We start from the raw sequence: 12,631 nt of genomic DNA on the forward strand, positions 1-12,631 counted from the left end.
AAATACATCCAACAAAATTGTAGAAAGCACAGAGATAAAAAAATAAAATAAAAAAGTCACCCTGAAAAGCCACCTACAGGAAAGGGAACTGCTGTAAGCAGAAGGGGAATAACAGTAAAAAAGGCATGAAGAGCCAACAAGAAGGAAAGGCAAGAAAGATGCAAGCTTCACGCAGACTGCTAGCTAAAAATGAGAGGGGAGGAAGAAAAAAGGCTAAACTATCTAGCAAACAGAAAAAAATATAGCACTTAACTGAAAAACTTGAATTTAAACCTGTACCAATGCTGTGCACAAGAAATCACATCTATAGCAAAATGTGTCAAACTAGATCTGAAGATTAGTAGGTGGAAAGGGATTATGGGAGATGGGAGGAGCTGGAGCCTTGAATCTAGTCTATAAAGTGCTGGATCGGATATGACATCGGATCCAACACCCAGACCCACATGTAATGAATAATGAATAATGAAATGAATAACATCAGCGATATATATATATATATATATATATATATATATATATATATATATATCTGTAATATATATACATGCACATATATATGTGTGTGTGTGTATAGCTAGATGGATAGATATGGTTGTAGTCACTAATGCTGTAACTTCAGAATATCAAACACTACATGCATTAGTGTTGATCGCTTTGCAAGTGTGTGTGCGTGTGTGTGTGTGTGTGTGTGTGTGTGTGTGTGTGTGTGTGTGTGTGTGTGTGTGTGTCTGTGTGTGTGCACAAATTCAATGTGCAGCAGGGAGTGGGATTTTACACAACAGTTGGAGAAGGGTAATCTCTGAGTTGGTATAAGTTGCAGAGGGATGAGAGGGTGTAGGGTACCTTGCCCTTTTGCGTAAATAATTTTTGTTGCTTTTTATTTTTTTTTTTTTTAGTTTAAGTTTAAAGTTTTTGACTTTGATGTTTTTTGTTTCTGTGTTTTTTTCCCTGATGTTTGCCCAGTTTTATATAATATATATATATATATATATATATATATATATATATATATATATATTTTTTTTTCCTTCATAATGTCAATGGCCACAACAACGAACTTGTACAAAGCAGAACCACTTCTGTGAAACCTGTACCACCAAAACCTTAGAAAGCTGACAAAACATCGAAAGTCGAAATTTCTGACTGCACCACACCTACAAACAAGTGCTAAGATGGGGCAAAAAGGAGGAGAGATTTTGCGGCTCAGACTATTTTTGAGGTTTTGTGAAGGCGCAGTTTGGGGAAGTGGGTTCACCATTGTGGCCATCAACATTATGGAGGTAAACCTATACATTTACTGGCATTTGATTACCGGAAAATTCCAACTGGGTAAAAGCCCATTTTTAGAGGAGGCTGGGGAGAAAAGCTCCAAATTATTACAAAACATTTTAAGAATAATTTTACAACCTTCAAAAATAAAACCAAAACATCTGCAGTTTAAATAATTATAACAAATTAGACATAATATAAAAACATTGGCTAAGAGTTGATACGAAGTATATGACAATCATTTAATATTTAGAGAAGTTTTAGATAGTTTGTAAAGAAACTAAAGGCAAGTTAGTCCAATACAAAAAAGTAATTGCAATATGAAGTGAGACAAAAACAGGCTTATGGTATATTTACAAAGTAAGTCAGGGAACAAGATTAGATAGCGTGAAGAAGGAAGAGTAAGAAGTTATAAGGAATGAAAAGGTACTTGTTAACATTTAGGGATATGTTTAACCTGGTTTTGAGCAAGAACAGAGCCAGATTTTAGCTAGTAAGTCTTTCAGAGTGGTTTTGAAAGACAGGAGGGAGGGTGTAGACCTGATGGATACAGATAAGGAGAAGAAGTACCAAGCCTTAGCAACCCTGTCATTTGCTAGCTTTGTAGACAGGAGTTTTTGGTCAATGGATCACAATGACCGAATGGGAACATAGCTGTGTAGAATGTTTTTTTTTACTGCTGGACAGGAAGATGGATGCTGAATAATTTTATAGGTGGCATGACGATGTGTATATGTTAGTTGATGTAGCAGTTCTAACCAATTAAAGTTTTTCAGTGCTATACAGTGGTGTGTTCTGAAAGGGGTATGTGCTGCAAATTTAGCAAATTTGTTACAGCGTTGTTCCAGTTTTAATTTTTGTGAAGCTTGGAAGTTAGTCAGGATGGGAGCACCATAAGGAAGAGTGGAATAAAGATAAGTAGTGGCAAGTTCAGTTTTAATTGCGTTGTTGAGAAAGTTCTAGGCTCTGTACAGCATCTCTAGTTTTTGATGAGTTTTTCTTATCCAGTTTTGTATATGTGGATCAAATGTAAGGGCATTATCCACTATCATCCCTAATAGTTTGCTATGAAAGCTGACTTCAATAATTGTATTATCAAGAGAGAGGGCTTTACATTTTTTTCATGAGAGAGGGATTAGGGGAAAAAAGTAGTAGTTTGGTCTTTTTTGAATTGAGCATGAGTTGTGAGTTACGAAGGCATGTGTCAGTGGCTTCCTGTGCAACTTCTTGGAGGTGTACCATGTTGTCATATGTGCAAATGAGAGTGGGATCATCTGCGTATATTATTAGGGTGGCCTGTTGTGTGGAAGTATAGAGGGTGTTGGTGAAAATGTTAAAGAGGAGGGGACCAAAGATGGAGCCTTGTGGTACACCAGTGGTGGCTGGGAGGTAAGGAAAGAGTGTAGAGTGCCATTTTACTGACTGATATCTAGTGGACAGACAGGTAGCTTTTGAACCACAGAAGGTTGGGATGAGAGAGACCTTGTGAGGACATCTGAAGCAGAAGTTTACTATAAAACTGTGTTGAAGGCTTTAGACAAGTCTAGAAATAAGGAAGAGCCTAGTTTGTCATTATCTCTAGGTTTACTGACAGTATCTAAATATGTTATAGAAGGGCAGTGCTAGTACTAAGGGAAGGATGGAAAACCTGTACGGGATAGAAGTTATTCCTGTAGGAGACAGACTAGCAATTGTTTTTGAATACATTTTTCAAGTACTTTGGCAAGGGGAGATAAGACTGCTATACGTCTGAAGTTATTAATGGCTGTTGAATTCCCTCCTTTGTGCAGGGGATAATGTGTGACTTTTTCCAGAGAGGGAACGTGAGATTCCTCGCTTGGAAGGTCATCAGCTGAAAAAGAGCATGGTTTAAGTTAATTTAACAGTAGTTTTATATAGGATGTGGGCACAAGTTTGAAGAGGATAGTAGATTTGGTCATACTGCAGCTGTTGGGCAGGATTGGGATTAAATGTTGCAGAATCATTGGTTAGAGATGCTATACTATCTATAAAATAAGAGCTGAACTTGCAGTTTTGAGTGTTGAGTTATCGGGAGAGACGTTTGGGTTGAATTTTCGGTCAAGATGTAAAATTTCTTTAATGGATGTCCAACATTTTTTCAGGTTGTGTTTAGTATTACTCTGAAAGTTATTACAGTACAGTTTCCTGTCGTCATTTATTTGCTTTTTAGTATGATTGCAAAGCATTCTGAAGTTTTCAAGACATTGAGGTGTTTTATATTTTTGCCATTCTTTCCATGCCTTTTCTCTATCCTGCATTAGCATTCTACTCTTTTTGGATTGCCAAACTGCATTATTTATTTTCAGTCTCTTCTTTCTAGCAGGTACAAGGCTATTTAGGATATTTAGAAAAGCTGCATTGAATCCAATTACAGTATTGTCTAAGGGGAAGATGTTTAGAAAGTTCCAGTTAACAGATGATAGTGTAGTAATGAAAATTTCTGGGTTAGACATGGAATGGTTATATGCTGTTTTATAAATATGCTGTTTAACTGGATATGTGAGATGTCTAGTCATTTTTTAATTTCTCCAAGTCTTTTGGGTTTCTAATACCATGACAGGAACTGACCCCATTCCCAAATTAAACTATGATTAAAGTTCATGAAAATAGTATTGTTTCAATCTTTGATGTCAACCAGAAGTGCTCTTCACAGCACCCGCAATGTGCCCAGTACTGACTCCTGTAATTCGTACAGATTTACATATCTTGGTAACATATCTAAATGCAATTGTACATTCTTTTTTACATGACCCGTTGCTCCTGCTACTACTGGACCTGTCAGGGTATCTTTCTTCCACATTGCTCTCGTTTCTGCCTGCAAATCCTGATATTTTACGAGTTTATGTCTCTCAGTACGCAAGACACTATAGTCACTGGTGTGGCAAAAGGAGATTCTGCCAGCATAGCTAGCTGGAATTCCGTAAATAATTATGTCATTGGTGAATATCGAAATGATTTATACAAGATGCTTATGTTAAACAAATGCATTACAACTGTATGTCATGTATACATCAAACTGCTCTGTACAGAGGTTTGTGTTGAAAAGGTATTTGTGAAAGAGCTTTGTTTAAAATGTATCTACAGTGTATCCTACTGTAAGAGAACATGTACATGTACTATTTTAACTGTTTCAACGTATATATTTAACAGTGGAAACTGGGATACAGCAGGCTAACCTCAGTCCAGTAAACTGTAGAAAAATATTTGAAATTAAATCTATAGGCTACGCCATGGAGAGGCTATCTCTCAAGTTTTAAATGCAGCTAGAGACAAACGCTCTGTACTAGGAAGCTTTCTGTATTGTCCTTGGAGTGAACTAATTGCTACTTTTGAAGCATGAAGGAATGCAATTGTTTTATGACTTCCAGCATCTGCCAAAGATCTGAGCAAAAGTTTTTGTCTACATATTTTTACAGGTAGATGTTAAATGCTGTCAGCTTCTAGCAATGGGGGTTCTTGCCCGGGAACTAGAAGACAGATGACCATAAATTATGTCATTCTGCAAGCTATCTCAGCAATAATATTTCAGATATTTATTTGAGAAGTCTCTTAGTGAGACAGAGCATTCTGCATTATACCTTGGACAAGACAACAATAAGATCCACTAACCACACCTGCCTTGCTCTAATAAAGTTTCTAGGGAGGAGATCTCTCTGAAGCCTAGCAAAATGTGTGAGACAGTTCAGCGATCTGAGAGTAAAAGCCGCTGAAGAAAAGATATGCTTCCCATATCTATCCATCGTTTGAGAATCCTTATTCAGCGGATGGACAGATGAAGAAGTCTCCGCTAGCTCCTTCTTAGTGGCTGCCGCCACCACCATGACATCTACAGGCATGCCCTTGGGCAAAAAAATCTTTCTCTTTTGGGGCAGAGAGAAATTTATTGGGTCTTCTGGGAACTGGCTCCACTGCATCAGAAGTCTCCCACACCTTTTGACTAACAAGGTCTAAGAGTTCGTCAAAAGGTGGAGAACCCAAGAGGCTGAAGGTTGAGACCCGAAAACGTTCAGGTACACTGACTCCTCATCAGAAGGGGTGACATTGGGCTGGCTGCCTCTCTGCTTACGATCTTTAAGATGTCTACAAAGGAGACATCATCAGAGGATGACTTGGGGGACCCTTCTGACTCCTCGAGGTCAGTGTATGAAGTGATGGACTCATCCGGGGAGTCTACATGCTTCCTCTTGCATGTCCTCTTCCGAGGAGGCTCCTCAGAAGGGTACTCTGGGGAGGTCTCGGAAGACTGGGGGCCACCCATCGGGGGTTCCTGAGGCTGTGGGTCTCTGCTGCCGAGAGAGAGAGAGATGAGACAGAGGTCGGTGCTTGAGGGGGAAAAGTGTTGGTACCCTTACGTGGAGCCGATGAGCGAGACAACACGCTCATCATCTCAAAAGCAGATCTCTCCAGCTCCAAAGACAGCCCCGGCTCTGAAAAAACTGGGGCAGTCCTCAGCCTCGGAGTGACCAGCTCTGAGATGGATGTAGGGTCCGAGCTCACCCTAGCCGACGCACCGAGAGGGAGACTCAGAACAGAAGAGGTTCGGGTCCAAGTGTCCCTGTCAGGGCCGACCGGTGAGCTTCGGCTCCTAAACACCATGGACAGCACCGAAGGTGTCGAAGTGGAACTCGACTCTAAGACAGCCACGAGGGGAGCTAGAACAGAGGGTTCCATAACAAGTGGCACTGAAAACTCTGGCTCAAAAAGGCCCAACTCGGCTCGGAGGAGGAACCACAACAGGGAGGATGGACTCAGGTGGCTCCAGAACCGACTGGGTCTGAGCCAACAACAATTTGGGCAAAGCAGACGACTTCAGGAGTCTAAGCACTACTCTCTCCACATCTTCTTCTGACAGGCTCTTGGAGGATCTGGATAACAGGGTAGGCGATCTGGATCTCTGTAAAATTGGAGATTTTAAGGTAGGGGAGACCGGCAAAAGATCTCTGGACCGGCTCTGATGCAATTTTTCAGTAGTCAGCTCCAAAGGCTTGAGTATGACACTGCAGTGTCAACATCGACCAGCTCAGAGGACAGTGGAGCCGAGGAGGTAGAAGTCTTATCAAATTTCGATAATTTCTGAGGAGGTTACGATAAACTAGTCAGTGCTGGCAAATGCCTCTTGCCCGAATTGACCTTCTCTTTTTTGGATGAACGTGACTTAAATGAGGAAGAAGAACTTGTTAAGTCTTCCTCGAAGGAAGGCTTGAGGACACCTTTCAAAATTAACTTGTTTTTCCGCTCCTGGAGAACTCTGGAGCTAAAGGAATGGCAGAGTAAACAAGTTTCCTGCAAGTGAATGGCTCCGAGACAATAAACACAATTACTGTGGCCATTCTTAATTGACATCATCTGGGAGCACTTTGTGCATTTCTTGAAACCCGAAGGTTTGTGGTCTTTGGACTCTTTAGACATGTTTAACAGAGCTATATCAACAAGGAAAAATAAGGTCCTCCAATATAAATTGGCCTTACCCTAACAGTTACACAACAAGCGCAATGAGGACTAGGTCCTCTAACTTAAACAGGCCTAGCCCTAACACACGCGCGCACACACACACACACACACACACACACACACACACACACACACACACACACACACACACACACACACAGAGTAAAGAGGACTAGAAAATATGACAAATAGCAGAGGGCAAGGTCCTCTAACTTAAACGGACCTAGCTGGATAGGCTAAGTCGGAGAAAGACCAGAAACTTCAGCAGCAGGCTAAAGAACGAACAAACAACACTGCACGCAATCTTTAAATTTCTAAAAATTAGAAAAACTAGGCCCTAATATATATATATGGACCTACACTGAAATAACCTGTATCAAGCAACTAGCAAAAAACACTGCAAACAATATATAAGAAATGGAGAAAAACAAGGTCATAACACAAATGCAGACCTATGTAATATCAAAAGTAATATAAACTAGCACACAGGATACCAAATGAAGAACAACAAGGACCAACAAGTTCTCAACAAACTAATTAAATGGCAAAAAACACTTCTAAACACCATCTAATATTAAGATAACTAACTATAGAATCAGTAAAGTGATAATAAAGACAAAAAGTTTCAACTTAGCCACGGTCAAGCAAGAAGCACTTCTGAACTCGTAGACGCGGCAAACAAGATCTGGGGATTGTACTAGTGCACTGTGGGATACCTACCTAGCCACGAGCCAACTAAGAGACTTTGAGCTTTGCAATAGGCCAAGTTGGAGCCGAGGATCGGCTCTGAACCCATATGTAAGAATGAAGGAGAGACAGGACTACAGAACATCATACCTTACGTTTTTAGAGTTTTAAAAAGGAAAATTCCCTCTCTCCCTAACCTGAAAACAAGTCAAATCAAACAAAAAGTATAAGATACAGTATTAGTCAGGCCTGTTTTTAATAGTAACTCTCAAGCAACCAGAAACTAGTTATCTGGCATCTACCAATCCCCATGGGTGCCGGTTAGCGGAGAGTTTACTGTACTATACAATGTCCAGTATCTTGATACTTGTTTAAAATTGCAAATGCATGGCTATCAAGGTTTAGGGCTGTCATTCTGAGAATTATTATTTAACATTTGTCAGGGTCTTTCAAATTACAGATTAAAGATATGTTTAAAGTAAAATTCAGAAATCTCAATTAAAACCAGTCTTGGTTTTATCAATACATCAACTTCCATTTTAAATAATAATAAAATATAATAAAACAAAAATGATAGCATTATATATAAACTGTCATTGTAACAGGGCAGGGAACAGCTGACTGTGTGGCACATTACTGTTATATGAAATGTCTAAAACTAAGATCTCTTATTTATGTTGTCAACATTTCAGGATGGCAGAATTTGGTGACACAGCTGCTGTGCTTTGATTTTGGGTGGCAGCAGTCAGAGAAGAGGAGAAAGAGTGAGTTTTATGTTTTACATATTTTCTCTCTTCTCTCTTCTCTGAGTCTGTGTGATTCTGAAGTTAGTGTAAATAATGATCAGTGGTGTAGGTGCACAGAAACAACAGGGGGTGCAAAAGGCCTTGCTCACTTACAAAAATGATGGTTTCACAGCATATGGCAATGCACTTACTTAGTGAGCATTTGGAAGTGTGATTAGGTTTGGCTCCCTAATATCAAGTGTTGACAAGTCAGGAAAAGAAAGACTGAAAACACAGGAGAAGATCAAATCTCAAAAAATTGCTCTTCTTTTTTAAACTTGGGGGGGGGGGCACACCACATCCCCTTAACCTACATACAACAACTCTGAGATTGCCATACCTCGGAGAAAAGGGAATATTCTTAGAAATGGCATCTCAGATTTTGTGTATACAATACTGATCTTTGGCCATTCAGTCTCCATGCTCTAGCAGGTCCTGACATTTCAAATGGTTACAATTTGGGTTACTGTTAGAGGTTTTACCTTTGATTATACCCATTCTGGCTTGGTGAAATGTGATTAAGCATGCTGAATTCACAGTTCGAATTTCAGGACATCAGCGGACACAAAGAAACACACATTACACTCCTACTTAATGGTAGTAGAAAATAATAAGTTGCTTAACCACATTTCTTACAGATGTGATAGGAAACTAGAGAAGCCAAGAGAAAGCTACACAAAGAGATGCTATGGCTGCCAAAATGCATTACCTGGGAATACAAAATATGGAGTCTGAAAAGTCTAATTTTTATTTATTTATTTTTTTTTTTAGGAAAAAGTAGTCAGTTCTTTCGAATAACCAGAGTTTGTTTATAAATTTATTTTTTGGTAGGTTATAGGAGGTAACCTTGTCCAAATAGTGGTACTTAAGAAACAGAGATTGAATCATGGACAGGACTGTGAAGTATCATTGGAGGACAGACACACACACACACACACACACACACACACACACACACACACACACACACCATATACATATTAGCAAGCAATATATAAAGTCTGGTAACACAAATTATGGTTTGCCTTTGGGATTTGGTAGCAACAAAAGCAGAACTCTAATGAAGACTGATATACTGATTAGGTTTATATGACGTCTGTAATGCTTTGCCTGCTATTCTGGTCTTAACACAGCAATTATGTGAAATATCACTGCTGCGCTCAGCAAAAAGCCAGTTAAGGTGAATTTATCTTTACACTATATAATATTTGATTTTTGTAAACAATGTTTGTTGGTGATGACTAAGAGAAAGCATGGATACATTTTTGAGGACAGAGACAAAGTGAGTGTAATCTGTGCTATGGGATAACTGGAAGTGTAATACAAGGTTTATTTGCTCTCCAATGGATAACGAACACACCCACTGTATAAATGTACAGTCCGTGTACTGCACTTCCTTAAAATGCTTTAGACTTGAGCAAACAGTAATAAAACATGTTAAGACAAATAACATCTATGTACCTGCTGGAGTAGCATAGCGCTCTAAATCTGCTCCACCTCCTCCATTTTCAGATCTTTCATCTGATATGTGGCCATCATCTTTAATGCCATTGACTTCTTCAATATGCTCCAGGGATGGGACTTCATCCTCCTGACCAAGCTTTGGTTTGAGACATGCTGCTTTTGGAGATCCTGCTGAATTCTGGGTTACAGAGGATGGGTGGGATTTTTGTGTCTGATGTCGTTTTTCTAAATCTCTAGCTTCTTGCAGCTGAAGCATAGAAATTTTAGAGTTTCAATACGTTATTTATACAGTACTGATACATCCTGTTCATGTACAAACAGCTTCCGAAAATTAAAAATGCTCATTAACAAAAACTTTGTAACCTGTTTGCTCTACCAGATCAACAGCCTATTAAACAATAACATTAGTCTGAATACCCAATCAATCAATCAATAAATAAATAAATACATAAATATATTATACTTCTATAGTAAACTCAGAATCCATTATGCAAGTACCAGAGAAGAAACGGAATCCATTACGAAAACACCATTACAAAAGCACATCACTACATGAACATGTTTGGCAGTATACCAATGGAGTTGGATGTGTAGGTTATATTGCAATTATTAAAGCAACTTCCAGTTACACAAGTAATTCACTTCTTCAACATTAAGCCTACAGACAAGCTCTTTTGTCTAATGGCTCTTTAATGAAGACAAAGCACTCTACACAAAGTCCTTACAGGAAGGCTGCATTACATCTACTATAGTTTGCCAACATGAAGATGCAAGGACATGGAATCAGCAGAAACAAACCTAGGCTAAAAGAAAAAAAAAGTTATGCACTCAACACAGATGGAACATAACTTGTTTACCTGATGTTATTTTCATTCGTTCCTCAATAAATGGGACAGAATCCCAAGCTACAGTGACCTTGGGTGGCCCTCATGATAGGATGTTCCCAAGCACCACAGAACCAAAGGAAGCTGTATTCTTGGAAATGATGTCCAATTTGTAATGCACAATAAAGGCATGAGTATATAACCAAGAGGCAGCTGCACAAATGCCATCAATAGAAGCTTTTGCCCGAAAGGCTGCTGAAGTAGACAGTGACCTGGTTGAATGTGCCTTCAATTGTTTAGGTAATGCAATACCTTTGAAGGAAAAGACATAGGATATTCAATCTCTGACCCATTTAGCCAGGGTTGTTTTACAAACTGGTCTTCCCATTCTTATGTTAGAAAAGGAAACAAATAGTTGTTAAGATTTTCTGAATGCTTTGGTTCTGTCCAACTAAAAACGCAATTGTCTATGTACATCAAGAAGATGAAGGGAATGCTCTCCTTTATTTTCTAAGTTAGGGAAAAAACTGGTAAATTGATGACCTGATTGATATTTTCAGAGGTAAATTTTGTTAAAAAAGAAGGATTGTGTGCAACGTAACTATTTGTGAAAAATCAAATAAGGTGGTTTGGATGACAGTGCTTGGAGTTCCGATACCAGTCTTGCAGTGGTTATAGCAACCAAAACACAGTTTTCCATGAAAGAAACTTGAGATCCAGCTTAGTTGATGGTTCAAAAAAGGAGTGTACTGAAGCTTATAAAAACCACAGTGAGGTCCCAAGGTGGAGTGGGGTCCTTTACTGGCGGTCTAAGTAAAAAAAGTACCTCCTAAGGAATACTTTAAAAGTTTAGATGATGCTAAAGAGGAAGCATCATCCCCTATATGACGGTTTGAGATGGCTGCCAGTTGAACTTTAGTAGTGGAAAAACTTGCTTTGCCCTGAAAAGTCGAAGTATGGAAGTCTACAACTGCTTGAACTGGAGAAGTGAAGGGTTCCAATTGTTTCTGACAAACCTGAATAGTGAATCTTCTCCATTTACTCTTGTAAACTTTTCTAGTAGAAGCTTTATGGGAAGCGACCACAATATTTCGAACTGGGGAGAAAAGCCTGGAATGTCTAGTCATCACTGGAACAGGAGAAACCATGCGGACAACCTGAGGCCTACAACATCTGGGTGAATCTGTCCTGATGGATGACATAGGTCTGGACTGTGATCCAGCGTACAAGGGAGACATATTAAGCGAGACCAAAGGAAGGGAAACCATACTTATCGAGGCAAAATGGGAGCAATGAAGATCACTATGCTCTTCAACCAAAGTGCTTTCTGAAGAAATTTGGGGATGAGAGGCAGAGGAGGGTAAGCATACAGGAGACTGGAAGGCCAAACTTGGACTAGAGCAGCTCTCGGCGATAAGGGCAAAGAACCTGCTGCATCTGTTGCTGAAGGGGGAATGTACATAGGTCATAGCAAGGTTGACCCCACTTGTGGAAGATCATGTCTGCAACTTTTGAGAGAACACTTGTGAGGCATGAGGATGGTTCTGCTGAGGCTGTCTGCTACAATGTTGTACTTCCTCGGTATGTGCTTCTCTACTAGAAAGCAGCTGGAAGAGATCACCCACTGCCACACTCTCGTTGCTCTCGACAAAGGGGTAGGATCTGCCCCCCCATCTGTTACTGTACCACACTACTGACATGTTGTCCATTTGTACTGCAATGGTCCCTAAAGGGAGAACACTCTGAAAGACATGCAGCACTAGAAGCACCGCTCTCATCTCTAGTACACTGACATGCAGATTGATCTCTCATACTGACCATGTGCCTTGAACAGTCTGCACCAAGTAATACCCTTCCCCACCACAAATGGGAGGCATCCATGGTCAAAGTGGCACTGGGGAGGGGGAGGATAAACGGATGACCTAACTCGATCTCCTCAGAGTGCACCCAACAAAGAAGAGAATTTCTGCACACCCAAGACAATTTTAAGGGGTGACTCATGGGACAGTGATGAAATGACCATTGCACCGCTACAGTCCATTGGAGGATTTTAATGTGTAAGCGGGCAGTGGGAATCAAAGTTATAGTGGCAGCCATGGAACCTAATGCTTTGAGGATCATTCTTGATGG

General features: G+C 39.8%; 1 protein-coding gene across 1 annotated transcript in view; it reads right to left on the reverse strand.

The window, feature by feature from the left end:
* ARFGEF2 (ADP ribosylation factor guanine nucleotide exchange factor 2) overlaps window positions 1-12,631 on the reverse strand; it is a 2,483,667-nt gene that overhangs the window by 2,015,548 nt on the left and 455,488 nt on the right. Inside the window, exon 6 of the mRNA XM_044089932.1 lies at window positions 9,675-9,924. Coding sequence (XP_043945867.1) covers window positions 9,675-9,924 — 250 coding nt within the window. The remainder of the gene's footprint in view (window positions 1-9,674; window positions 9,925-12,631) is intronic.

The sequence above is a fragment of the Protopterus annectens genome, chromosome 12.part0 (genome assembly GCF_019279795.1).
Source record: "Protopterus annectens isolate FY-2018-M chromosome 12.part0, PAN1.0, whole genome shotgun sequence".
NCBI classification, from domain to species: domain Eukaryota; kingdom Metazoa; phylum Chordata; order Ceratodontiformes; family Protopteridae; genus Protopterus; species Protopterus annectens.